At 46.1% G+C, this 23705-nt stretch overlaps 12 protein-coding genes across 12 annotated transcripts; 5 read left to right on the plus strand and 7 right to left on the minus strand.

Annotated features, from left to right (window-relative positions):
• Positions 1 to 640: 640 nt before the first annotated feature.
• V2V93DRAFT_322287 (uncharacterized protein) lies at positions 641 to 1695 on the plus strand (the record flags this gene model as incomplete). Its single annotated transcript, XM_066907397.1, has 2 exons — positions 641 to 1084; positions 1138 to 1695. The coding sequence occupies 2 exons, from the start codon at positions 641 to 643 to the stop codon at positions 1693 to 1695; spliced, it is 1002 nt and encodes a 333-aa protein (XP_066767169.1).
• A 278-nt stretch (positions 1696 to 1973) lies between these two features.
• V2V93DRAFT_183880 (coiled-coil domain-containing protein 55-domain containing protein) lies at positions 1974 to 3206 on the minus strand. Its single transcript, XM_066906957.1, has one exon. The coding sequence runs from the start codon at positions 3008 to 3010 to the stop codon at positions 2252 to 2254; it is 759 nt and encodes a 252-aa protein (XP_066767170.1). The 5' UTR covers positions 3011 to 3206; the 3' UTR covers positions 1974 to 2251.
• V2V93DRAFT_344763 (mRNA capping enzyme, catalytic domain-containing protein) lies at positions 3101 to 4817 on the plus strand. Its single transcript, XM_066907864.1, has 2 exons — positions 3101 to 3572; positions 3636 to 4817. The coding sequence occupies exons 1-2, from the start codon at positions 3403 to 3405 to the stop codon at positions 4720 to 4722; spliced, it is 1257 nt and encodes a 418-aa protein (XP_066767171.1). The 5' UTR covers positions 3101 to 3402; the 3' UTR covers positions 4723 to 4817.
• Positions 4384 to 6877, minus strand: V2V93DRAFT_367002 (lung seven transmembrane receptor-domain-containing protein). The gene is made up of 3 exons (XM_066909456.1): positions 6616 to 6877; positions 6467 to 6551; positions 4384 to 6399 (listed from the first exon to the last, which is right to left on the minus strand). Exons 1-3 carry the CDS (start codon positions 6685 to 6687, stop codon positions 4844 to 4846), a joined length of 1713 nt encoding a protein of 570 aa, XP_066767172.1. The 5' UTR covers positions 6688 to 6877; the 3' UTR covers positions 4384 to 4843.
• A 117-nt stretch (positions 6878 to 6994) lies between these two features.
• Positions 6995 to 7959, plus strand: V2V93DRAFT_367003 (mitochondrial PGP phosphatase-domain-containing protein). Its single transcript, XM_066909457.1, has one exon. The coding sequence runs from the start codon at positions 7046 to 7048 to the stop codon at positions 7835 to 7837; it is 792 nt and encodes a 263-aa protein (XP_066767173.1). The 5' UTR covers positions 6995 to 7045; the 3' UTR covers positions 7838 to 7959.
• Positions 7851 to 10485, minus strand: V2V93DRAFT_184200 (uncharacterized protein). Its single transcript, XM_066906959.1, has 2 exons — positions 9875 to 10485; positions 7851 to 9801 (listed from the first exon to the last, which is right to left on the minus strand). Exons 1-2 carry the CDS (start codon positions 10330 to 10332, stop codon positions 8127 to 8129), a joined length of 2133 nt encoding a protein of 710 aa, XP_066767174.1. The 5' UTR covers positions 10333 to 10485; the 3' UTR covers positions 7851 to 8126.
• A 393-nt stretch (positions 10486 to 10878) lies between these two features.
• V2V93DRAFT_183986 (WD40-repeat-containing domain protein) lies at positions 10879 to 12548 on the minus strand. The gene is made up of 5 exons (XM_066906958.1): positions 12246 to 12548; positions 12107 to 12188; positions 11727 to 12041; positions 11645 to 11675; positions 10879 to 11530 (listed from the first exon to the last, which is right to left on the minus strand). Exons 1-5 carry the CDS (start codon positions 12468 to 12470, stop codon positions 10915 to 10917), a joined length of 1269 nt encoding a protein of 422 aa, XP_066767175.1. The 5' UTR covers positions 12471 to 12548; the 3' UTR covers positions 10879 to 10914.
• Positions 12549 to 12609: 61 nt separating this feature from the next.
• On the minus strand, positions 12610 to 13343 carry V2V93DRAFT_367010 (uncharacterized protein). Its single transcript, XM_066909458.1, has 3 exons — positions 13162 to 13343; positions 13018 to 13086; positions 12610 to 12945 (listed from the first exon to the last, which is right to left on the minus strand). The coding sequence occupies exons 1-3, from the start codon at positions 13291 to 13293 to the stop codon at positions 12841 to 12843; spliced, it is 306 nt and encodes a 101-aa protein (XP_066767176.1). The 5' UTR covers positions 13294 to 13343; the 3' UTR covers positions 12610 to 12840.
• A 135-nt stretch (positions 13344 to 13478) lies between these two features.
• On the plus strand, positions 13479 to 13996 carry V2V93DRAFT_367011 (signal recognition particle 9 kDa protein-domain-containing protein). Its single transcript, XM_066909459.1, has 2 exons — positions 13479 to 13639; positions 13704 to 13996. The coding sequence occupies exons 1-2, from the start codon at positions 13568 to 13570 to the stop codon at positions 13914 to 13916; spliced, it is 285 nt and encodes a 94-aa protein (XP_066767177.1). The 5' UTR covers positions 13479 to 13567; the 3' UTR covers positions 13917 to 13996.
• Positions 13938 to 16191, minus strand: V2V93DRAFT_367014 (amidase signature domain-containing protein). Its single transcript, XM_066909460.1, has 2 exons — positions 15577 to 16191; positions 13938 to 15517 (listed from the first exon to the last, which is right to left on the minus strand). The coding sequence occupies exons 1-2, from the start codon at positions 16089 to 16091 to the stop codon at positions 14023 to 14025; spliced, it is 2010 nt and encodes a 669-aa protein (XP_066767178.1). The 5' UTR covers positions 16092 to 16191; the 3' UTR covers positions 13938 to 14022.
• Positions 16192 to 16368: 177 nt separating this feature from the next.
• On the plus strand, positions 16369 to 20520 carry V2V93DRAFT_367016 (RecF/RecN/SMC). The gene is made up of 6 exons (XM_066909461.1): positions 16369 to 16513; positions 16580 to 16655; positions 16719 to 16757; positions 16816 to 16955; positions 17010 to 18977; positions 19033 to 20520. Exons 1-6 carry the CDS (start codon positions 16499 to 16501, stop codon positions 20419 to 20421), a joined length of 3627 nt encoding a protein of 1208 aa, XP_066767179.1. The 5' UTR covers positions 16369 to 16498; the 3' UTR covers positions 20422 to 20520.
• V2V93DRAFT_344779 (fungal-specific transcription factor domain-containing protein) lies at positions 20450 to 23587 on the minus strand. Its single transcript, XM_066907865.1, has 3 exons — positions 23505 to 23587; positions 22946 to 23444; positions 20450 to 22874 (listed from the first exon to the last, which is right to left on the minus strand). The coding sequence occupies exons 1-3, from the start codon at positions 23547 to 23549 to the stop codon at positions 20872 to 20874; spliced, it is 2547 nt and encodes an 848-aa protein (XP_066767180.1). The 5' UTR covers positions 23550 to 23587; the 3' UTR covers positions 20450 to 20871.
• Positions 23588 to 23705: the final 118 nt, after the last annotated feature.

The following is a 23705-nucleotide window of genomic DNA, read 5'->3' on the forward strand; positions in this document are numbered from 1 at the left end:
ATTTCCGAGATGAGCCTGCTATCTTAGACCCTGTCGAGGGAGATCAGAGCGCGGAGATAACGGTGATACATTGTTCCGTTTGACCGGATTGACAGTGTGGAAAACAAAGCTATTGTGGAGAATGTCAGTTGATGAAAACTTCACTTAGTGTATTCTTTCGTCTTTTGATAATTTGAACATTGATAGCTTTTAAATATAATGAATTTGCCTTCAATAGATGTAGTTGCATAATTCTCTGCTCTATAATTGACTTTGTCCTGGCAATAAGTAAAGTTTATGTTATGCTACGAATACAATGAGCGGCCTTTCTATGTGGAGGGCTGTATACCTGACGCAAGGAACTATTATGCCATGCTATTATTTGTATTGAGCATTTATTTACAATCAACGGAATTGTAATCAAATTGACAACTAGACAAATCAAAAAAGATAACTGGACAAGATCTAATCAGTTTAGTCGAGAGTTTGTGCAGCCGTGCGCTCAGTTTTATGCAGCCTCGTCAGCAGCAGTCAGCGTCACCGTTGTAAACACAAGATGTAGTGCTCGGAGAAATATATATATAGTTGATGAGATTTCTGTTGCTCTTCTGTATTTGCTCATAATTAATCTATTTGCACTCTGTCTCAAAATTTTGCTGCAATGTTTGAAGGAAACAAGACATTTTTCACAATATGCACCGAAATGCACCAACCTCCTCCTCGATTCACCGAAACCGATCTACCTTCGCTCGTGGGCAAAAAATATATAATCACTGGAGGATATTCCGGTATTGGTCTCGAGTTGTCTCGTATTCTATATCATAAAGGTGCCACCGTCATTATCTGCGGTCGCTCAGAGTCAAATTACAACGCCGGCGCAGAGCTTATTAAGGCAGAGCCTGCAGCAGACAGCGAGCTTGCAAAAGCTACAAAGAATGGGAAGAGCGCATCTGGGGAACTTGTATTTGTGGCGGCTGATTTTAGTGATTTGACTACAATCAAGCCTGCTGTTGCCATAATCGAGGAGGTTTGTAAGGGTGCTGTTGACGGTATTTGGTATAATGCCGGAATCATGCTTCCAGGTAAAGCTACTATGTCCAAACAGGTACCACTCATTATTTTGATTTCGATAAATTCGCCATTCTGACTATGCCTTAGGGATATGAAGGACATTGGGCAATTACAGTCGGTCACTTTTTGCTGAACCGTCTGTTAACTCCGCTTGTTGAATCTTGTCCTGGAATTCCAGTCATTTGGCTCTCATCTGGAGTTCATATCGACGCGCCGTCGTCCGGCATCAATTTATCTGATCCTAGTTTTGCGCATACAACGACAAATGGCAGATACCCATTCTATGCGCATGCTAAACTCTCTATGATCCTTCTTGCTCATGAATTTGCGAAACGCGAGTCCAGTCGCAATATTATTTCGGTATCGGTGCATCCTGGTGTGTTACAAACGAATCTCGCGCGAGATGACCCTGCAATCATGCGATTTATTGTTGGGAGATTAGTGCATCCGGCAAGATTCGGTGCGCTGACGATGCTGTATGCTGGGTTCTCTAAAGAGATTTTAGAAAATAGCGGCAACGGTAAATATATTGCTCCGTTTGGCCAAATTGGTAAGGCATCGCCCATAGTTGACAAAGCGATTGAGGAAGGTCAGGGTGAGCGATTGTGGAAGATGCTGGATAATGCAATAGACGAATTTTGTTAAGCTTCTTTTTTTTTCTATATTTTGATGATTGAAAAGATTATACACAAGATTTTTACCTATATCAATCAAGAGAGTAATTGAGTCTTTGTTCCAGCACTCAAGGATATCATAATAATTATTGGATGTCCATTTCTTTGACAAGCCTTTGCCAATCTGCCTGAATCAACGTAATCATTTGTGATTATTATTTGTATTTGTGAGCACTTATCATGATCTCAATCAACATTACTTGTCAGCGCATTGTTCGCAGTCGTCTCCTGATATTGTGAGATTATTCTGATTCAACGCTTTCTGTCGCTTTGATAAACGTCTATTTCTCATGCAATTACTTTTACAAAGCGAGATGGCGTTCGCAGTAAGATCATGTTAGAGACGTCACTGGAGATGCACCTACTACTGACAATGGCGTCTTTGCTTTGATGTAGATCAGCACATTGAATCCGTCCGTTTGCAAAAGCAATATCTCAGGGAGAGAGCCCATATCTGTGTCAGGAGTAAGATATTGTGGCAGATACTCTCGTTACTGTTAAGCCATAGAGGCTCCTTATAGTCGGCATCACCTTTTAGGCTTGGCCAAACTTGCAGCAGCAGCAGCAGCTCTAACTTGAGCCTCGTGAGATCCTTCACTCTCCTTCAAAATCTTTTGATAAACACCAACCAATCCGCCCTTCTTTCTCCGACGCTCTTTCTCCTCCAATTCTTCCTCTTCCATTCTCACTTTCTCAAGCTCTGCTTTTTGTCGCTTAAACGCTGCACTCTCAAACACTGGCGCAGCAGAGAATTCATCACCCTCTTCCTCGCGTTCGCGTTTATTCAGTTTGTCGCGCGCAAGTAATCGGTCCTGAGTACGCATCTTGAGCGAATCCTGCAGCGTAGAAATGTACTTGCTCTTCCTTTCTTTTTCATTTCCCTCGACTAGCCTTTCCCTAGCACTACGTTCGGCTGATTTCATTGTATCATATACATCATCGTAGGCGTAGATTGACGGATCGAGTTCCTGTTCATTTGAAGCTGCGATTTGTGAATTATGCGTCGAGTGGGCCGCTATCTCTGCACTGATTGCTGAACGCGCATTATTTGTAGTTTGAAGTGACGAGCGCGAAGTGAATTGTCTTGTTTCTGTTGTTGCAGCATCGTTGTAATTATCGTCTTCCGACGAAGCATGTTCAAGACCATCCTCGTCATCGTCGTCGAATATCGAGCGCTTACTTGATTTTGCTGAAGATGATGCTGAGGCAGAACTTGTTTTTAGACCTGATTTCTTTTTTGCCTGGATCTTGAGTCCTCCGAATTTGCGAGGTTCACCGTTTGACATTGTGCAAATCTTTTTTGTATTATTATCTGATCATATGCAGAGATAAAAGTAAAAATATATATATCCAGGTAGGAAAAAAGCGATGAGTAGACGCTAATCCAAATTCGGACGGCTCATCTTCAAGAAATTCGCGGCTCACCCGCCTTATTTCACAGTTCTCTACTCACACCTGCTTATTTTACCTGCGCATGATCATACAGTGAATAAATTTATTATAACATTCTTGTTATTTTATATGTTTCAGTGAAAGAACTGGCGAGTTTAGTGTCGCGCTGAATTCAGTTGACGAAAGGACTTTTACGGGAACTGCTGGTGATGGATATCAGCAACTGATTCAATACTTGCCTCTTTATACATATTCAAACTCACCCTATACGCTTTTTTAAGTAGATATGGCGGGATCAGTACCTGATATTCCAGGAATACGCGCGCCAGATGATGTGGCGTATGTACTCAGGAAGCAAGTTGCTATGTTGCTCAAGCGGTCAAGTACTAGTTTTCCTGGCGCGCAGCCAGTTTCATTTCTAAAAGAGCATATTAAGAAAAATCTCGAACAAGAAGAGTGAGTATTCTCTTCTCTAAAAAAGGATTATGGCATTGATGCTAATATCAAGTATTCGTTTAGTTATTATGTTTGTGAGAAATCTGATGGTATTCGATGCTTGATGTACCTTACTCGCGAAAACGACGCCGAAACAGCATACCTCATTGATCGCAAAAACAACTATTACTACGTTCAAGGTCTACATTTCCCATTACAGGGCGCAGACGCAAAATTCCACGAAAACTGTATAGTCGACGGAGAACTCGTGCTCGATCAAGATGAGAAAGGAAGTGTGCTAAAGTATCTTGTTTTTGACGCGCTGGTTATCGACGGCAAATTACTCACTGAACGCACACTCGACAAGCGACTTGCCTATTTTCGCGAATTAGTATATAAACCCTATGCGGATTTATGTAAACGGTTTCCCGCCGAAGTGCAGTTCTTCCCTTTTCTAATTGGGTTCAAAGACATGGAATTCTCATACGCCTTACCTAAGCTCTGGAACGAAGTCATCCCGAAACTCAAGCACGGCACAGATGGTCTTATATTCACATCCCGGCTTACCCCCTACGTATTTGGCACCGACGAAAAGATCCTCAAGTGGAAACCGGCAGAGGAAAACAGCATAGATTTCCGACTTGATCTTCATTTCCCTACCTTCACCGACCCTGACGACTCCTCAATCTCATACATTGACTATGACTCGCAACCAATCACGTCCCTTTCTGTGCTTGTCGAGTCAAATCACTACAAGCCGTACGCCGAGCTCTACCTAACGCCCGAAGAATGGGAAAACCTCAAGAAATTAGGCGAGCCATTGGATGAGCGTATAGTAGAATGCGTACGCGACGAGCACAGTAACGCATGGCGATATTTACGTTTTCGCGACGATAAACTGACGCCAAATCATGTGTCGGTTGTCGAGAAGATCGAGTTAAGTGTACGTGATGGCGTTACGAAAGAGGAGCTACTCAACTCGTATGAACGCATTCGGTTGTCCTGGAAGCGTCGACAAGCGGAAGAGGCCAAAAGACATCAAGACAGGAAGCGGGGCCAGAAAGATGAATTTAAAGAGGCCAGAGAAGGCGCAAGGGCGAAGCAGGAGTTAACATCTGAGACGCAGGAGACTACTGTCGAACGCGTCGGTGAGAAGAGGAAGGCTGGATAAGAGTGGATTTTTGATCTGACAAAGTAAACTCTCGCACAATGATTTTTCTTAGACCATTATACAAATTAAATTAAAAAAATTTTTCCAGTCAGCACAATCTATAGGCAAAGTTACATTCTAATCAGTCTGCCTTCGAGATATCCCTCTTGACAGTAAAACCAGCAGCTTCGGCCCCTTCTTCCTGATTTACTCGCGAAGAATACTCATCGTCATCCTCCGACCACCGATCGTATTCCTCATCAGGAGCCTCAAACATTGTCTCCGTCGTCGGTGTATCGTCACTGACTTCCACTGCGCCATGCCCATCTTCTGCATAAGGATTAGCTCCGGCATGAAGTGATCCTGCTAAACTGTCGTTATCGTGATCATATGCCGCCAAGTCCGCCGTATTCGCATGCGAAGATATAGGATCATATCGACCAGAAATACTTCCCTCTTCATCTAACGATCCCGCTAAACTAGCAATTTCAAACCCACCATCATCATCCTGCGCAAGTTCATCGCTCATAGCAAATCGTCGATTGTTCTTCGTCGGACGCCACAAGAATGCGATCAACACAAAGTCAACAAAGTAAATAACATTGAGCCAGCCATCGAGTACAAACCAGCGAGATTTCCAATGTCGTGGGACAAAATCTGTAGCGTTACGGTCGGCGAACAATAGCGAATTAATGAAAAAGAAGGCAAAGATAACTAAAATACTGCCAAATAGTAAACGCCAGAGACGTCGGTACATCAATGCCTTGACATTCTGCTTGCGCTCATTAAGATCTTTGATTGTAGCCGTCAAGGACGACAAAATCCAGAGATAGAACGCAGTCATCGTAGCCGCGAGAGGCATGATTACCAGCAAAATCAGCGGACCCGCAGTATCTGGGGTAATAAGGAATGACGAGATAGCATAGACAATGCCAAAGACAAAGTGCAAGCCAGCAAGGATGCGGCATTTGAGCATTGCCGGACCGAGCGACGGCTTGACAACGCCGTAGCCCATACATACGATAAGCAGCAAGAAAAATGTAAAAGCGTTACGAAAGGCATTGAGAATGGCGACGAAGATCATGTAGACGCGCGAAAAAGTGGAGTTGCCTTTCGAATTGATGACATCGTAGTATCCCCACACAATCACCATCTCAACAGCGAGAAAGACAGCACAGGCAGTGATATAGTTTTGCACCGCAAGAATATCAGATCGATATTGCACATACAAGAACATCCAATACGCCAACACTACTGCATAAGCGATAGCCATGGCCCCATAGAATGGAAGTTTGGCCACCTGCGATGCCGGAAGCTTGCCAAACGCATTTTGGAAAGTGACGACACCCTCGTACCCTCCTCCTTCGGTAGTAAGACCAAATGTACCAACGCAGTAAAATCCAGTCTTGTGCACTTGATATTTGATGGGGTCAGCGGTACCATCAGCGTTGATAGTAAGCGCTTTAGTGATGATAGATTTGGCGGAGTTATTGTCGGCGTCACGAAGGAGAAACTCGCCATAATGATCCTTTGTGCAAATGCCGTCTTCGATAGCATCATCATTACATACATAAGCTACTGGCCGATCGGGATTGCCGGTGTCGATGCCAATGAGATCGACGTCTGCCCATTCAAAGATCACGACAGAAACAGTGGAAGTGTCTGTTGAGGTTGATTTTTCTGAGCGCTGCAGATCAACTGTAGAAAGAGAATATCAGCAAGCAGTAGTGAGAGAAAAGACAGAGTCCAAGAAGAAACCACAGACCTTCAATATAGGGATCTTCTTTGCCGCCCCAGTCGCGGCGACCGTACATACCCGCGCACTGCTGTCTGCTCGCGGACTCATCGACCTGAGAGTATCATCACACGTCAGCTAGGATAATTGATCGACAGAACCAGAAGGAGAAATCTTACAATATTTGCCTGATTGGCGAGTACGGCACCACCAAAAAAGATACTAGATAGAATAATATTTGAGAATCTCATTGTCGAGATTAAAAATAGGTTGGATCAGGGATCAAGAGAAGGGGATTCTTCGACTAGTTCAACTGATACACACACACACACACACAATTAATAAATTGAGCAACTAGAAATGAAAGACGAAAACAGTAAAAGCAAGCTCTCAATTCCTCTGAAAATAGAAACCTCTTGCTTTGTCTGCAGTTTCTAGTCTCGGCCGCTGACGATGCTGCTCCAGCCACGTAATAACCCCCTGCAGCCGCACATATCACGTGATGTAATATATCAAAATATCTTTAAAAAAAGAAAACCATTACCACTATTTGCTTATTTCGACAAAGATTATTTCATTCAATTATAAACTGCGCCAGAGAATGTCGATATGAAAGGTCTCAGCAGAAACCTCACCCAGCGGCTGCTACAATACACAGACACCGTTCACAATTGGTTCTGGACTCAGCACTACGCTGCCAGATGGGCTTATCTACGATTCTACGACCGTCGCGATGCTGCCGTTCAAGTCTTGACTCTCCCATATTCGCCCTGGAGAGCACTTCCGCATGCGCGCGTTAACAGATTCTGCGACCTCCCTCGCGACTTTTCTTCATTGTTTCCAAAACACGCCGATATCCGCGCTATAATCCTCGACAAAGACAATTGCTTTGCAGAAACTGACAAGATGCAAACGCACCCGGAAAACATCACCGCGCTCGAAAATCTACGCAGACAATTCCCCGGATCCCGAATATTTATTGTCAGTAACACTGCTGGCGCATTCCTTCACGAAGTCCGGCATGCTCTCGGCATCAATCTCCGACTCAAAGAAGAAACAGAGACCGCGACCGGCATCAGAGTCCATGAGCATCTACATTTCAAACCCCACGAATCTGTCGGCAAAAATGTGCTCATGAGTTTAATAGAAGATGAGTCTACGGGTGTAAAAGCTGGCTACAACGTAGCTGTCGTTGGTGACCGTATCTTCACTGACGTGCTTATGGCAAATCAGATCGGAGCCTGGGCAGTCTGGATCGAGGATGGCGTCAAACCAAGTAATTCGCTGCTCGTTCGCCTCGAAAAAAGACTAATTGCATTACTAGAAAGCAGAGGAGTAAAGCCTCGGCTACCTGTCGCTCCACCAAGGACAGAGCCATTACCGCCCTCTGATGCCTGGTGAGTTTGTTATTTGGTTTATACTGTACATAGGAAATGGAGAAGTATGTAAATAATAATCAATTGCAAAACTAGTAACGCAAAAATCTTGTATATCTTTAAACCAATCAACGAAATTTTAAAATAGCCCATAAAAAACACTTGTTCGCGCCTCCTTACGTTATAAAAAGATACAGAAAGCAAATAAAAATACAAATAAATCAAAACAAGTGCAAAGCAAATTCCATACATGAGGGAATTTTTTTTCCAATAGTAAACACCAACTCGATCTCTTATTTATCCTATTTTTTTTGTCATACGCTACCATTAATTCCCAGTAACCCAATATCCAGCAATTCGTCGCCAGCACTCGTACCGTTCGTCACAAAATCAGGTTTCACAAAAGTGTTCTCAAACATATCTGTGCTTTCCTGCATAGGCGTGCCAGCAACGACATCATCCGGCGCCATCACCATATCATCTGCGTACACACTGACTCCAACGCCATCTGTCGCGGCTGATGACGGCACCCAGTACGGATTCATACCCGGTCCGAGGTCTTCGACTGCTGATATCGGAGTCGCCAGTCCAGAATATGAAGTATCAGGAGGCACGGCTGCGCCGTCAGCTCCCCCACCTGCAGACATTAGAGCGTACGAGTATGGGTCCATGAACGGCGTACTCGGCGGCTGTGAGTGAGGGTCGATTCGAAGTGGCGGATTCACGTGCGGCGATGGTGATGGTGCAGGAACGACATCCATAGCCATAGACATATGTGAGGGCTCATGTAGCATCTGAAGCGGTTCGGAGAGCATCTGTGTCATAGGAGGAGGCGTTGGATGTGACGCAATCGGAGCCATTCCAGCGGCGGCGGCGGCGGCGGCCAGGTCAGTCGTGCCGTGATATGCAAAGCCAGGATTAACGACAGGATTCATGTACGAAAAATCAATCACAGCTGGCACCGAGCGACTGCGTGTACGCCGATGCGACGGCTTACTTCCTGATGCAAGCGTGCCGGGCATATATTGCGGCGTAAATCCCGAGAAATTATTTACACCGCCGTCAACACGCTGGCTGGCAGGCGGCATAGGCGGCATCATGCTTCTAAACGCGTCACTACCGGCCACGAGAGGAGACACAGGCGCAGAAGTAGTGAATGACAGCGCATTCATCATTCTTGTTGTAGAGCTCAAATTCGCGTTGCTGCTGACGGATGACACACTCGAGCTGCGATTTGCCCGCGTAGCAGCTCCATTTGGCAAAGCGGACGTCAGCGTCTCAGTATGTAAAGAAAGTAGCTCGGTTAGCTGCTGCTCAAGTTCTTTCAGCGGGCCAGTGAGGCGATGCTCGAGCACTCGCGTCGCCTGCCGATCTTCAGTGAAGTCATCAGTCTCAAACCAGCCTCCGCTCATATCGGATGACTCCATCCAAAACTGGGGCGGCTGATTCAAAATAACAACAAGATCGCCCATGATGTTATTATTATCAAGGCTGCCGCTGGTATCACTGCCAGAATCTGCACGAGACTGCACAAAAATTTGCTGAATGGCAGAAAAGGGGTACTCAATCTTAAATCCAATAGAGTCATTGTTGATGTAATACATAAGCCGCATTTGACTAGGCGAATAGAAAACAACGAGATCCATCGCAGAGCAGCCAACACGTCGCCATGAGCCGATGGCAAGCGAGCGACAGGAAAAGCGGCTAACCTGCGTCTTGTGCGGAGCGGTAAAGGTGCCGTCCGTCGATGGCGACAAGAGACCGCCAGGGGCAAGAAACGAACTGTCGCTCATGCTTGAGAATGAAGCCGAGCGAGCAAGAGATGCTTTGTTGTGTTGTAGACCAAATGCCCTAGCAAAGAACGCCGATGAAGAGCCTGCGCCAGGACCCGAAGCCTGGGCAAGATACTGCTTCATAGACTCTGGGACTTGATCACTGTCCTCTCCAGTTTCAATGGATTTTTTGGCAATAGATTTGATTTTTGCTCGTCTGCAAGAAGATGAAAAGATAGAGTTAGAACGAGATACACCTAAAAAAAAAAGAGGGAGACCAAATAACGTACCTATTTTGAAACCAGATCTGTACTGAACGCTCGGTCATATTGATTTGATTAGCAATACGAGTTCGTGTCTTTGCGCTAGGAGCAGGATTAACGCCGAACTCGTTTTCGAGAATCAAAAGTTGCTCGGTCGAGGCGCGCTGACGCTTGTTATTCTTTTGTTGTTGAGTGAGAGTCGACTTGCGCGAAAGTGGGCGTCGGACGGCAGTGGGAAGAGCAGAGGATGAGGATGAAGCAGAAAACGAGGATGAAGAGGAAGACTGTTGTAAAGACTGCAGAGAGGACTCTGATTGTTCACAGTGTGATGGTTCAGAATGAGAGCGAGGTCCGACAGGTTCAGTGGAGTTCTCGCCCGAAGAGAGGTCACCGGCGGAAGACTCTGGCGAAAGAGTGGCAGAGTCATCTGCGGCAGTAGTGAACTCCTCAAATGCGGGCTCTGAGTTGGAAGTAAAAGAGTCCATGACTTTGAATAGGAGCGAAGAGGATGGAGTAGGCTAGAGAGGGGAGAAAAGAAGAAAAGAGGTGGGTTTTTTGCAGAGATGAGGACTGAGAAACAAAGAAGAGCCGCGAGATAAAAAAAAAAGCGAGTGTAAAAAAAAACTGTAGTTCTCAGAGTGTCGAGAAGTCTCAGACAGTTAAAAGATAGGAAATAGACAAAGGAAGATAAGGAATGGCAGGAGTTGGACAAGGAACGAATGATGGCTTAGCCAGAGTGCGGAGGCCGATTAGCAGCGCGGCATTTGCCTGCAGAAAGAGAAACAATAAGCAATGAGCAATAACAAAATAGAGCGCGGCCAGCTGCGCGACGCAAGCAAGGAAGATTGGCTGGCGAAGGAGAATGAGGAGTGTTGTTGTTTGTGGAGAGCAGAGACGACGAAGAGAGAGCAGAGCGCTTGCTTCTCGGCCACTGACCCGCGCACAATAGGGGCCCAGACCCGGCTCCCGGCTGCAGCGACTAGACCCTGCCCCTGATCCAGTAGTCGGGTCAGGCATAAGTGGCGCATGGCGGTGAGGATATGCGGCACGTGCAAGGCGTTCCTGCATTAGCCCGAGCTGTCAGATATCGAGAAGCAGCTCAGCGTCCCCGACCGGCCCGCTATCTGTATCTGCTTCCCGCGCACGATAATTGCAGCCGTAGCCTCTTCGCCAGAGGCGGATGTACTTGCAGCAACCCACTGCACACAGCCGCTCTCCGAGTCAACCACCGCGCACGCGCCCGCCCGCGTCGCGACTCCCACCACGCCGACCTCGAGGTCGAGACTGATGCCCACGACCTCGCTCGCCAGACGCACCCGCTGCAGAGGCGCCGTCGTCGCACACATGTCCCAGATCTCGATGCTGCGCACGCGTGCAACCACCATCTGCCACGTATTGTGCCGCTCGGCGCCCGTCTCGACGGCAACTACCGCCGCGTCGGCATCGCCAACCTCGGCAGGCGCTGATGCCACAGCCAGCACATCCTTTGTCGCTAAGCCAAATAGCACCACGTCGCCGTTGTCATAGCCGACGGCGGCCATCTTGTCGCCCGTCTCAAACTCGAGTAGGCCGCAGTCTGCCCTCACTACTCCGTCCTGTCTCTGGGCAACCGCGACATTAGTCGGTGCGGCCCTCGCAGTTGGGTGTGTGAATGAGTGTACAATCTCACCAGATCCGCATTCCCTAAGATTACAGTCAGCCTGGACTTGTACATCTCTTTCTCTCTCTCCACATGTCTATATGTATTTATATAGAAAGGGTTGAAGGAAGAGAGATAAAGAAAGAAATGCAACATACCACATCTTCACCGTGCCGTCGCTCGAGGCAGCTATATCTCGGTCAACAACTAGAATCAGCTTATTCTACACTCAGCACTTACACAAAAAGTTCCTTCCCCTGCCAACCATGGCCAGTCCGACAACTGCCCTCTTGTGACCCACAAACGTCCTCGCACACTTACCGTCACCGATATTCCACAGCTTGATCTGCATATCCCCGCCACAGCTCAGAAGCACCTGTCCTGATGGGAAGAACTTGACACAGCTGACATATGACAAATGTCCTACCAAAGCTCGCGTAAGTTTGTCGGCTGAGTTTAAATTAGATACTGAGAATGTTGAGAGCGCGATGGATCCGTTTGGTGATCCAACAGCGTATAAGTTTGACGACGGGGAAATATCAAACGAAGAGATTTCTAGGCAAATAGTTTAGTCTTGTTTTTTTTTACCATTTTTGTATTTTATTCGGAAAGGCACGTACTCGAGTTGGTCTTGATCTCGACATCCGGACGCCTGAATTCGATACTCTCTACACCTAGCTCAGAGCAGCTTAACCGAATAAACTATATAGGAATTAGTACTTCTTTTCCTCGTAGTTATAGAATGACAAAGATAAATACCTTTTCAGAATAATCCAGAACTTCAATGCCATCAAGACCACGCAGCTCGATTGCGCCCTTAATACGATAGACGTCCACGGCAGCATACTTTGTTGCTCCCGAGACCCTCGTTATAGACACCCAGAACTGATCCTTCGGCACCGCACCAGTCTCAACATCATGAATCACGTCGTAAAATGTAGGCTGAATTGCAAATAGTAGAATTGAGGTAGTGTGGGGCGACATCGCTTAGTTTTGTTGGCTGAACAGCTAGCTGTCGAGTTCAAGAAATTAGAATGTGTACTGCGGCGGGCGGATGACGTAGAAGTTTCGAGTGGATGGGCTCTTTTTAACCTGTATATCAGCAACTTCTGTATTATTTTTTGTTCTATTTGAAGATATATGGGTAATATATATCATAAAGTAGAGATGGCTTTTTTATTATAAACTGGGCGGTACTGCAGTCGTTGACGCACAGTTAATGTACTGCTAAATCACATTCACAACACATTTATACACAACAACTATACATCAAAATCCTTGTATGTACAAACCAATATCTCAAGCAATCATCGTTCTATATACAGCGATCTCCGTCTTTTATGAATCACGGCACCTATTGCGACAAATTTCGTTTCTCGGACTGAAGTCGAGTAACGTACTCCTTCGAGACAACACTAAATGTCTGCAGAAATTTTGACGAGCAATTCTGTATGCATTCCTATTTCAATCGATGTTAGTCCGGCCGCTGCAAGATATCACAAAGTAACTCTGTGACTATATTAACACTCACCTGGTCAGCGGCAGACAAGCTCGACTGCGGGTCCACAATACACGAGCTATAGCACGATCGCGAGATTTTCTAAGTCTCGTGTTAATAAGATAATAACTTTCACATAAACAAGAAGGCAATAAACTAGCATATAGGGGAACGCACAGAGATAAGAGCTGTAGCTTGCGAAGTCTGTATTTCCTGCTGAACCTGCTTCTTTAGTCGGTCCCTAATATCCGCCGACGAACCCAATGCAGACGATGAAGATTCTGTGCCTTTTCCAAATCCAAATGCCATTGTTATATGATGTTTTTGTATAGAACCCACAGATCCAAGTAAACTAAAATAATGGCTCCGAGGCTTTCAGAAAATTTGGAGTAGTCTCACGCTATAACACACAAGATATGGCATAAATGAGTTACCTTTATGCATTTATCTCTGATACGCTACAGTATGCTCTACCATATACTATAATGACAAAGACTACAACCACCGCTGCAAATTCTATATCGCATTTATATTCTACTCTATCGTATTATACGTTGCTCTGCTCTACTCGACTCTACTCAAAATGCCGGCAACATCTTCAGCTACAGTCTTTATTCAGCAGTCAACGCTCCTTCTCCAGGCTCGTCCTACAACCGTACGTTTGAAGCATGTCTTCATTCTTCCTCTCAACCGTTTCATTTCTAACTTATGGTCTTCAGACGAAAATATCATATTCTTACAACACCAACAAAGAGACGAAGCGGGGTACCCTTGCTGTCAAAACTTTCGATCCGGTTTCAGGGAGTTGTTTCCGACTGCGGACGCGTAAAGTCAACGAGCTCAATCGTATACTACGGGCTCTGAGTGGATTAGCGCAGGTACAGTCTGGTCTATCATCAGGTGCTGAACTACTAGCCAGTTCTACCGAGTGAATTATCAAGAGCAGTTACGGTGGTGTACGATATATTTTACATAATAGTCATTTGCATTTAATCTAAACAATTTTACCATATCAAGCATTCTATCGCTCTTTTGATTTTAAGCAAATAGCTCTGCAATATCCAACATACGACCATCCATACCCATCGGTGCAACAATCATCGTTCCAAATGGTAACTTTAAAGGTCCAATCTCACCAGCCTTGACACTGATAGCACACATCTCAAATACATTTGTAAGCGTTGTAAACGATCCTAGGTCACTATTAATCCGCACAGGATCAGCCTCGACAGCAGAAGTCAGAGGCTGGTACGGCGCAGTAGGCATAAAAAGAACATCTACACCAGCCGCACCTTCAAATTTTAAATAGAGCTCAGCCTTGAGAGCTCGCAAAGTTGCCATATCCTTCATCACCTTCACCGCCGACAACGTCGACGCAGCCGCTACCGTTTCATCATGAAGTTTTGCAAGGACACCACAATCGCTGCTTTTTGCACCAAAGGCCACGCGCTCAGCAGCAATGATTGGTGTCGCTAGCTTGCTCGCCGTCGCAATTGAGCTCAGGTCCATCGGTACAAGTGTACCACCCAGGCTCTTAGCCTTCTCGACAATGGCGTCAAATGCGACCTTGTACTCATCCGAAACAAGGGACAGGTCCTCGGGAACAGCAAATCGGAAGCCACCCTCTTTGGGACCGCGAAAATCAATAGACTTGATCGGAATAAATCGATCAAGCGCAGAATCCGGATTCTTAATGTCCTGATGGCGCATCTCAGCAAAGACAACTCTTGCGTCATGAACAGTCGTAGCAACAACAGATATCGTGTCGATAGACGGACAGAACTTAGCAACGCTATCGGACGGCAACAGACCCTTGCTAACATTATAGCCCACAACGCCATTAAAAGCGGCAGGGATACGTGACGAACCGTCAGTATCAACCGCAAGTGAGAATGAGCCAAGGCCTTTAGCAATAGCAAGTGCAGATCCAAAGCTGTATCCACCCGAGGCATGTTCTGCACTGTACTCGCTCGAAACCTCGGCTGTCGCAAACAGACCCGATCCAGTAGCTTCAATCTTAGTTGTACCTATGAGAATCGCACCCGACGCGATCAGAGCCTTGACCAGGCTCGACTTTGCAATATCAAAACTTTCGCTGACAGAGAACGGGATACCGTAAAAATACGGCATGTCGGCAAAGGTCGCCTCGACACCGGCTTCAGGAAGAGTCTTCATCGCTTCGGCCTTGTCGATCACAGTCTTAAACACAGCTGCTGCATCAGGCTTTGTCAGCTGCTCATACACGTAATCAATGACTTTAGTCGGAGAAAGCTTTCCAGACCGATACGCAACCCTGAGCGAAGCAATCGAGATGTCAAACTCGGCGGCTACACTTTGGGGCATCGTCACTGTCGCAGCGAGGTCGAGCAATGGCTTAGAAGAGCACGTATATCCCAGCAAACCATCAAATGCGCAGAAGTGCTTCATTGATGCGTCGACAATTTCGTTGTCAAAGCCACTTGTGCAGTCTGTGAGAACACAGGTTTCAAATCCGTGGTCATTGGCTTCGCGGAAGGTTGTAGCCACGCAACATCTAATACACCAAATTAGGACCACAGATCGCAAATATATCAATCAGTTAGAAACACATACTCGGTAGTCACACCAGCAAGCATGATATGAGTGATTCCACGACTGACGAGCATCTGGTGAAAATCAGTATTGTAGAATGATCCCTTACCAGGCTTATCAAGCACTGGCTCATCTTTCAGCGGCTTAACCGCGTCCACGATATCATGACCATCTGACCCCCGCACAAGTAGTCGACCCATGGGGCCATCGGTACCAATAACTAGCTTGTGCCTGTCTGGGTTAGTCATCTGCTGGCGCATTCTCTTCGTGGGCGGACAATCAGACAAGTCCTCGACATGTCCCTCGCGAGTATGGATGACATGTAAACCAAGCTTTCGCGCAGCAGCTATCGCCTTCGAAGTAGGCTCAATCACAGATGACACTTTCTCAAAAACTTTTTCAGACGGGCATTGCAAAAAGCCATATCCGCCTTTGAGAAGGAAGTCCTTTTGCATATCGATAACAACAAGAGCCGTGCGACCCTCGGGCATTGCAAATGGCATAGGCTGAGCGGGAGCAAGTGAGAGCGGAGCCATTGCTTCTGTTCTAGATTCGTGTCTTTCTATAAGTGTCGGTAGCAGGAAACAGTTAGAATATACTGCAGAGACACGATTTAGATACTAAGTTTCGCGCTGCTCTTATCGATTAGTATTAAGTTCGCGATGCCCTGAGTCGCCCGGCGGTCTCAGGGTAACTGTTACCCGGATCAGTATTTTTGCATAATATGCGTTTCTGGTTATGCCTTAAACGCGAAAAATAAGATGCACGTGCCCAGAACATCCCCGCGACGCGTATGTGAACTCCTACTCCTAGAGACACACACACTCTCTTCTAATCCACCAACTTGTGGCTGCTGCTGCATCATTACTGAGCTAATAGTGCAGTCTTACTTATTATAGTTCTTTTTTTGTCGTTTGTCCTTCTGACAAGAATCTGAGCTACAATGCATATCAAGCAGGCGCGTCTTTCCTTTACTACTTTGTATACACATTATGCCGGACAGCCAGCTAACCGTTCTCATCAGCTCGTGATTCAAGGCTTCAAGTCTTATAAAGACCAGACTGTTACAGATTCATTTAGTCCTGGACATAACGTGATTGGTGTGTAGCACTCACTGTTTTTGTAGACTATTCTACTGATGCGATGCTAATATTTCTCAATAGTTGGCCGAAATGGATCAGGCAAAAGCAACTTTTTTGCCGGTAAGCCATCTTATTTGTGTGATTTTTTTATAAAGCGTAATAATAATCGGTGAATTAGCTATTCGATTTGTGTTGAGCGACGCGTACACGCACATGTCAAGAGAAGAGCGTCAAGCTTTGCTCCATGAGGGATCCGGCACTGCAGTCATGAGCGCCTACGTCGAAATAATTTTTGACAACTCCGACAACAGATTTCCCGTAAGTCATTTCATCTACATCTTCTTTTGAGTCAAGTTACTAACCTTCATCTAGACTGGTCACTCCGAAGTGGCGCTTAGAAGAACGATTGGGCTCAAGAAAGACGAGTACTCACTTGATCGCAAGAGTGCTAGTAAAGCCGACGTCATGAATCTTCTTGAATCAGCCGGATTTTCACGTGCAAACCCATACTACATCGTCCCTCAAGGACGAATCACAGCCCTGACAAACGCCAAAGATGCTGAACGTCTTGCGTTATTAAAAGAAGTCGCAGGCACGCAAGTTTACGAAACTCGACGCGCAGAGTCATTAAAAGTCATCGCCGACTCATCGGCTAGGCGTAAGGACATTGACAATCTATTACAATTTCTCGATGATCGCCTTGGCGAGCTTGATGCTGAGAAAGACGAGTTGCGCGAGTATCAGGAAAAAGATCGCGAGCGTCGATGCCTCGAATATACTTTACAAGATCGTGAATTAACGGAAATCAACGTCCACCTTGAACAGCTCGAAGAAGACCGTGTACGCAATTCAAATTCGAACAATGATCGCATGGGATTATTTGGCGAGCGCGATCAGGCTATCCAGAACCTCGAGAGCGAGATTATAAGCCTGAGACAGCGAATGGCACTTATAAAGGCTGATCATACACAACTCGAAGAAGAGCGAACAGATTTGATGCGAACCCAGGCGCAACTAGAGTTACAACTCAAAGATGCACGCGACAATGAGGAATCATCAACACGTACGGCGGCGAAACGACAATCCGATCTCGAATCAGTACTAACACAAATCGCTACGAAGGAATCTAGATTGCAGACTCTGACACCGGACTTTGATGCCGCGCTCGAGCAGGAGACTCAGATCAAGAAGCGACTTTTGCAATCTACCGAGGCACAGCAGCGGCTTTATGCCAAACAGGGCCGCAATGCGCAATTTTCTACTAAAGCGGATCGTGATCGCTGGCTCCGTCAGGAAATCGCCGATATCAAGAATACGATCACTCAGCGCGAGAAAATTCGGGATGATGTGGAGGCTCAACTGCATGACATTACCGAACAACTCGAGAGCGTACGCTCCTCGATTGCAGATACCCGCGCGACTCTCGAATCATCGCAAGGCAAATTAGACGATATCCAGACACAACAAGCCGATCAGAAGCGGCTTCGCGACCAGTTTCTTGACGAGCGTAAAGCCCTTTGGCGAGAAGACGCAAAGGCTAAATCTGCCGCTGAAGGTGCGCGTGATGAACTTGAAAGAGCTGAGCGCAAATTTGCAGGAACTATGGACCGTGCAACTAGTCAGGGACTCCAGGCTGTGCGACAGATTACAAAGTCGATGAACTTGAACGGCGTGTATGGTCCTCTGTGCGAATTGTTTGAGGTTGACGACAAGTATAAGACTGCCGTCGAGGTCACAGGCGGTGCAAGTTTATTCCACGTTGTCGTCGACACTGATGCAACTGCCTCGACTATCATGGACACTTTGACTCGCGAACGGCTGGGTCGTGTAACATTCATGCCCTTGAACAGACTTAAAACGAAACCTGTGACTTATCCGGATTCGGATGAAGTTATTCCACTAATTGCAAAGCTGAGATATAAGCCCGAACATGCGAAAGCTGTCGAGCAGGTCTTCTCACGTACAATCATCTGTTGGAACCTTGACGCGAGTTCGCAATATGCGCGCGCACATGGGCTTAACGCCATCACGCTGCAAGGAGACCAAGCTAACAAGAAGGGTGTCCTGACTGGTGGCTATCACGACACTAAACGATCTCGCATTGATGCCATCAAGAATCTTAGATTCTGGCGCGAATCATACGAGACTCTGCGCAGCCACGCTGCTGAGGTAGCAAAGGAGATCGAGAAGAAGGATCAAGAGGTGACGCAAACTGTTGGAAACGGTAATAAGCTTGAACAGCAAAGGCAGCAGCTGATTATGCGGTTAGGCGATGTGCGAGATAGTTTGAGAAGTAACAACGCATCCGAGAGTGCACTTCAAGAGAACCTTGCCTCGACTGTAAGTTTCTGCCTCGATTACCTTTATGATACCTAAAATATCTAACTACATGCAGAAACAAATGTACGAGAGTACACTGTCGACCCTTGATTCACTCAACGCTCAACTCTCGACTTTGACCACCGAATTGAGAAGTGCATTTGACAAGCGTCTTACAGCAGAGGAGACATCCACACTCGCGCGTCTGACTACCGAGATCCAGTCACTGCGCTCACAAGACTCCGAGCTTTCTCATATACGTGCAGAATTGGAGCAGGAGAAAGTCCTACTTGAACTTGATCTACGACAGGTATTATACTTGCAACGCGATCAACTACGTACCGAAATGCTTGAAGAAAGTATTGCCAGTGGCGCTCAAGACGCACATGCTCTCGAGGATACGCTTACGCAAATACACTCATCTGTCGATTCCAATGCCGAGAAGATCTCCGAGCTTGAATCCGAGCTTGAAGATATTGAAAGTGAGCTCGCTGTTCGTGAATCAGAAATCGCCAAACTTCAATCACAACAAATGGATGATGTGAAGGCGATTGAGCGCGAGCAGAAACAATTAGAGCGCGCAATGGCGAAACGTGGAATTCTTGTTCAGCGTAAAGAGGAGTTGAACCGCAAAATTCGAGAATTAGGCGCATTGCCCGAAGAAGCTTTTGACAAATATGAAAAGATCAAGTCTGAAACGGTTCTCAAACGACTACATAAGTTGACAGACGATCTCAAGAAGTTCAGCCATATTAATAAGAAAGCTTTTGAGCAGTACACAAGCTTCACGAAGCAACGTGAGGGTCTGATTGTGCGAAGACAGGAACTTGAAGTTTCACTTGCTTCGATTGAGGAGCTTATTGAAGTTCTTGACAGGCACAAAGATGAAGCGATTGAACGCACATTCAAGCAAGTATCCAAAGGATTTGCTGAAATTTTCGAAAAGCTCGTACCAGCTGGTCGCGGTCGTCTAGTGATGCAACGTCGAACGGACGCTCGACCTACGGTGCGCGACGACGAAGAAGAATCTGATTCAGAAGACGACGATAACAATAAAGACTCTGTGGAGAACTATGTCGGTGTAGCTATCTCAGTATCGTTCAACAGTAAATCAGATGAACAGCAACGCATCGAGCAACTTTCTGGAGGTCAGAAATCACTCTGTGCACTCGCTCTAATTTTTGCAATCCAACAATGCGATCCCGCTCCATTTTACTTGTTTGACGAAATTGACGCTAATCTGGATGCACAGTATCGAACCGCAGTTGCAGCAATGATCAAAGAGCTAGCAAGCGCAAGCCACGCAAATGGAGGAGGACAGTTTATTTGTACGACGTTTAGAAATGAGATGATTGATGTTGCGGATAAATTTTATGGCGTGTTGTTTAATAACAAGATTTCTAGTATTGCGTCAATTACGAGGGAGAACGCGTTGACTTTTGTTGAGGGTGAGCAGGTTCGCTAGAATTGTCTATGGCTTGAGGGATGTATTTGTATGTTGTATTTTTATATCTGTTATTGTATGCTGTATCCTAGATAATATATTCATCGCTCTATACATAATAATCAAACACTGTCGTAATCTCGTTCTTCCATTCTATACAACTTTTATCATATCCCATATCATATCATCATTCTTTTCATATATCGTTATGGTACATTGTACAATTGAACCCTGACTTAATTCACCGAATGTACAAATAAAAGCACTGGTTTTTGCCAAAAAAAAAAAAAATAAATAAATAAATAAATAGTATAAAATAAAATAAAAATACCTTTACTCCAACCTCGAGAAAGGATTATAAACCAGATGCCTTCAACAAGAGTTCTCGACAAATATTACATTCTTTTTCCGAGCTTATACCTCTCCTATAGTATAAAGCCTTCAAGCAGCTAACAAAAAAACTCGCATCGTCTAATAAAAGTTGCCATCGTATCTCTGCTGAGACTCTGAGCTAGCTCTCGCCGCCTGCTCACGAGCTTGTGCAGCATTTGCAACCATCAACAACGGATTATCCGTATCAGCATTCATTTTCTGTTGATGTTGATTCACTTGAGATGTAAGCTGAGATGATAGCGGTTGAGGTATATTTTGCGAAAAATGTTGCTGCGGAGGCATGTACAGTCGCAGCTTATCCATATTTGCCATTTCAGAATACACATATTCTTGCCATGATGGATGCGATTGCTGCTGCAAGATGGCAGGTGAGGGTTTTGGCTGCGACTGCTGCTGCTGCTGCTGCTGAAGCTGAGTATTGGAAATTGGATTCGGCGAACCAGACGCTGTGCCTGCAGTTGCTGTCTGCCATATGTAGGGTTGTGATTCCAGCGCCTGCCGAGATTGCTGCGGAAGCGAAGGTATAGGAGCATAATGTGCTTCTGCAGTTGTTTTTGGCTGCAACGACTGTAGAGAGTGGTGCGGCATAGGCTGAGGTATCGACTGAGAAATAGACTGCTGCGACATATGTGCCTCAGGATACGAAGGTACTTGCTGCTGCTGAACAATGCTCCGATGATGCATCTGAGCATAATACATCTCACTATACCTATCCTCCAGCTTCTTGATTGTATCAAAAGACATAGTCAGCACAATTTTTCGCAGTCTATTATTCGCCACATCCGTCCCAAGAGCCTTGGCAATTTCATCAATAACTGCCAGCGCAATCTCCACATCCTCTTTTACCTGCATAATTTCATCCTGTGTGGTGTCTTGCTTCGCCCATACACCGTAAAGAATTGTAAAAAGGGATGTGAGAAGCATGGTGATATTGAACCAAGTAGACTCAACGTGATTGATCTTCATCAGCGCGTTCATAGTATGCAGCAGCTCCCGCGAGATACTAACACACATACTCCGCGAAGCATTATTAAATGATTGATTCAGGGTTCTTGAAGCAGATGGATGGCGAATAAAAAGATGGAGTTCGTTGTATGTTAGCCACATAATACCTGCGTAACGCTTATCAGAAAGGTCACCAGTGCTATCTGAAGGCTTCCATGTTAATATCTCTGGTAATCTGGCTCCCCACTCTGCAAGCTCTGCCTCATATTCGAGCACTTTTTGTTCGTACTGGACGGCAGTCGGCTGCTTGACAGCATAAAATGAGCAGAATACCGAACTCGACAATTTCGTAAGACCAAAAAGCGCAATGGCAGGGACGAATGAGCACGCGTTTTCAAGTTTCTGATAGTCTATTTGGCCATCGAGATACTCGTCATCGACAGATAATGGGAGCTCGGTATCAAAATTATCAACATGTAGCGCATGTGGACGGCCTAATCTATTCGATAAAGCGCACTCAAGTGACAGCAGAGACCAAAAGACTCTTTTGCGGAGTTGCTGTTCGCGCAGAGAAAACTTCGAATTAGTGGATAGAAAATTCTCGCGGTGAAGGCCTATCTGAATAGCGATAGTCGTAGCCATACGACCCAGAACCCAAGACGCGCGCGGCCTAGGAGATGGGCGTAGATAGACTAGTACAAGCACAATGGCCTGTACAGAAGCAAGATCCGGGTAGCGATGAAGCTCAGAAAAATAAGGAAATATCCTTTTATAGAAGGTCTGCGAAAGAGGAGAATATGTACTACGCAAGCTCCCAACTTTACGCTGATAAAAGTCGACCGAGCTAGTGATGATGGCAAAAACCATATTGACAATAACGCATGTCTGAGGGGTTGGCACGTACGAGTCGTCCGAGTAGAGGCGTGCAATCTCGGAGTGCAGCCACGATTTTGACAGTACAGGAATAACTGGGTGCACAACAGCCAAGAAGGAGTCGACGTATACCTTTGCCTCGTCATAAGGTGGAAGCTCCATGCGAGAAGAAACTCCGGGAGCAAAGAACTGAAAGAGATTCGTCGCACCGAGGTCGAGGTCGTCGGGAGCGAGATCTCGCAGACTGATTGTGACTCCGACAACTGTAGAACATTTTATACGTTAGATCCGGGTGAAAGACAAGCCATAAAAAAATGAAAGAAAGAGAACATACTAGACAGTGTCGCCTCGTCCCAGGTGCTAGCATAGTCCGAGTCTGCCGAGTCGGGGTCGACAACCGACACCGGCAGCAGAGAGTCTTCGCTTGCTCTTGGATGCTGGTCAAGAGCCACACTCGTCAAACTCTCGATAGAGGGTAATTGCATCTGCTGCTGCTGCTGCTGCTGCTGTTGCTGTTGCTGCTGTTGCTGCTGCTGTTGCTGTTGCTGTTGCTGCTGTTGCTGCTGTTGCCGCTGCTGTTGTTGTTGTTGCCGCTGTTGCTGAAGGTCCTCTATATTAGGAAGTCTTCCGGGCTCAATACCCGGTGCCAACTCCGCCAGAACCGCTTCAAGCTTCGCCAATTGAGCCTCAAGATTTTCAACATATCCTCTCGGTAACGCCTTGCGCGAGTTCAAGTCTGTGTTTGTGCATGGCACACGAGCAAGTGCACAGGGAGTGCAAGGCCCGGATGTCGCGTTGCATTTAATCTTTCGCGCCTTACACCGGTCGCACGCCTGGAAATACAAAATGTGTGTTAGCAATTGACAATAGTATGATACAAGCAGAGTGCTTACCTGCCCGGTGCGCATGCTCTTGCGCTTTTTCGGACTCGACTCCATTAGTTTCTTTCTCTTTAGAGCTTTTATCCGACTTTTTAGATCCGGCACCAGCCGTTGAGTGCACCAACCTTGCTGCAGTTAGTGAGTTATCTGTATAGCAAAGTTTATAGTTACACTGTAATGTTAGTTAAAGGGTGCTGTATCGATGCCGCTTCC

Source organism: Kockiozyma suomiensis (assembly GCF_038497685.1).
Source record: "Kockiozyma suomiensis strain NRRL Y-17356 unplaced genomic scaffold V2V93scaffold_4, whole genome shotgun sequence".
Taxonomy (NCBI): Eukaryota; Fungi; Ascomycota; class Lipomycetes; order Lipomycetales; family Lipomycetaceae; genus Kockiozyma; species Kockiozyma suomiensis.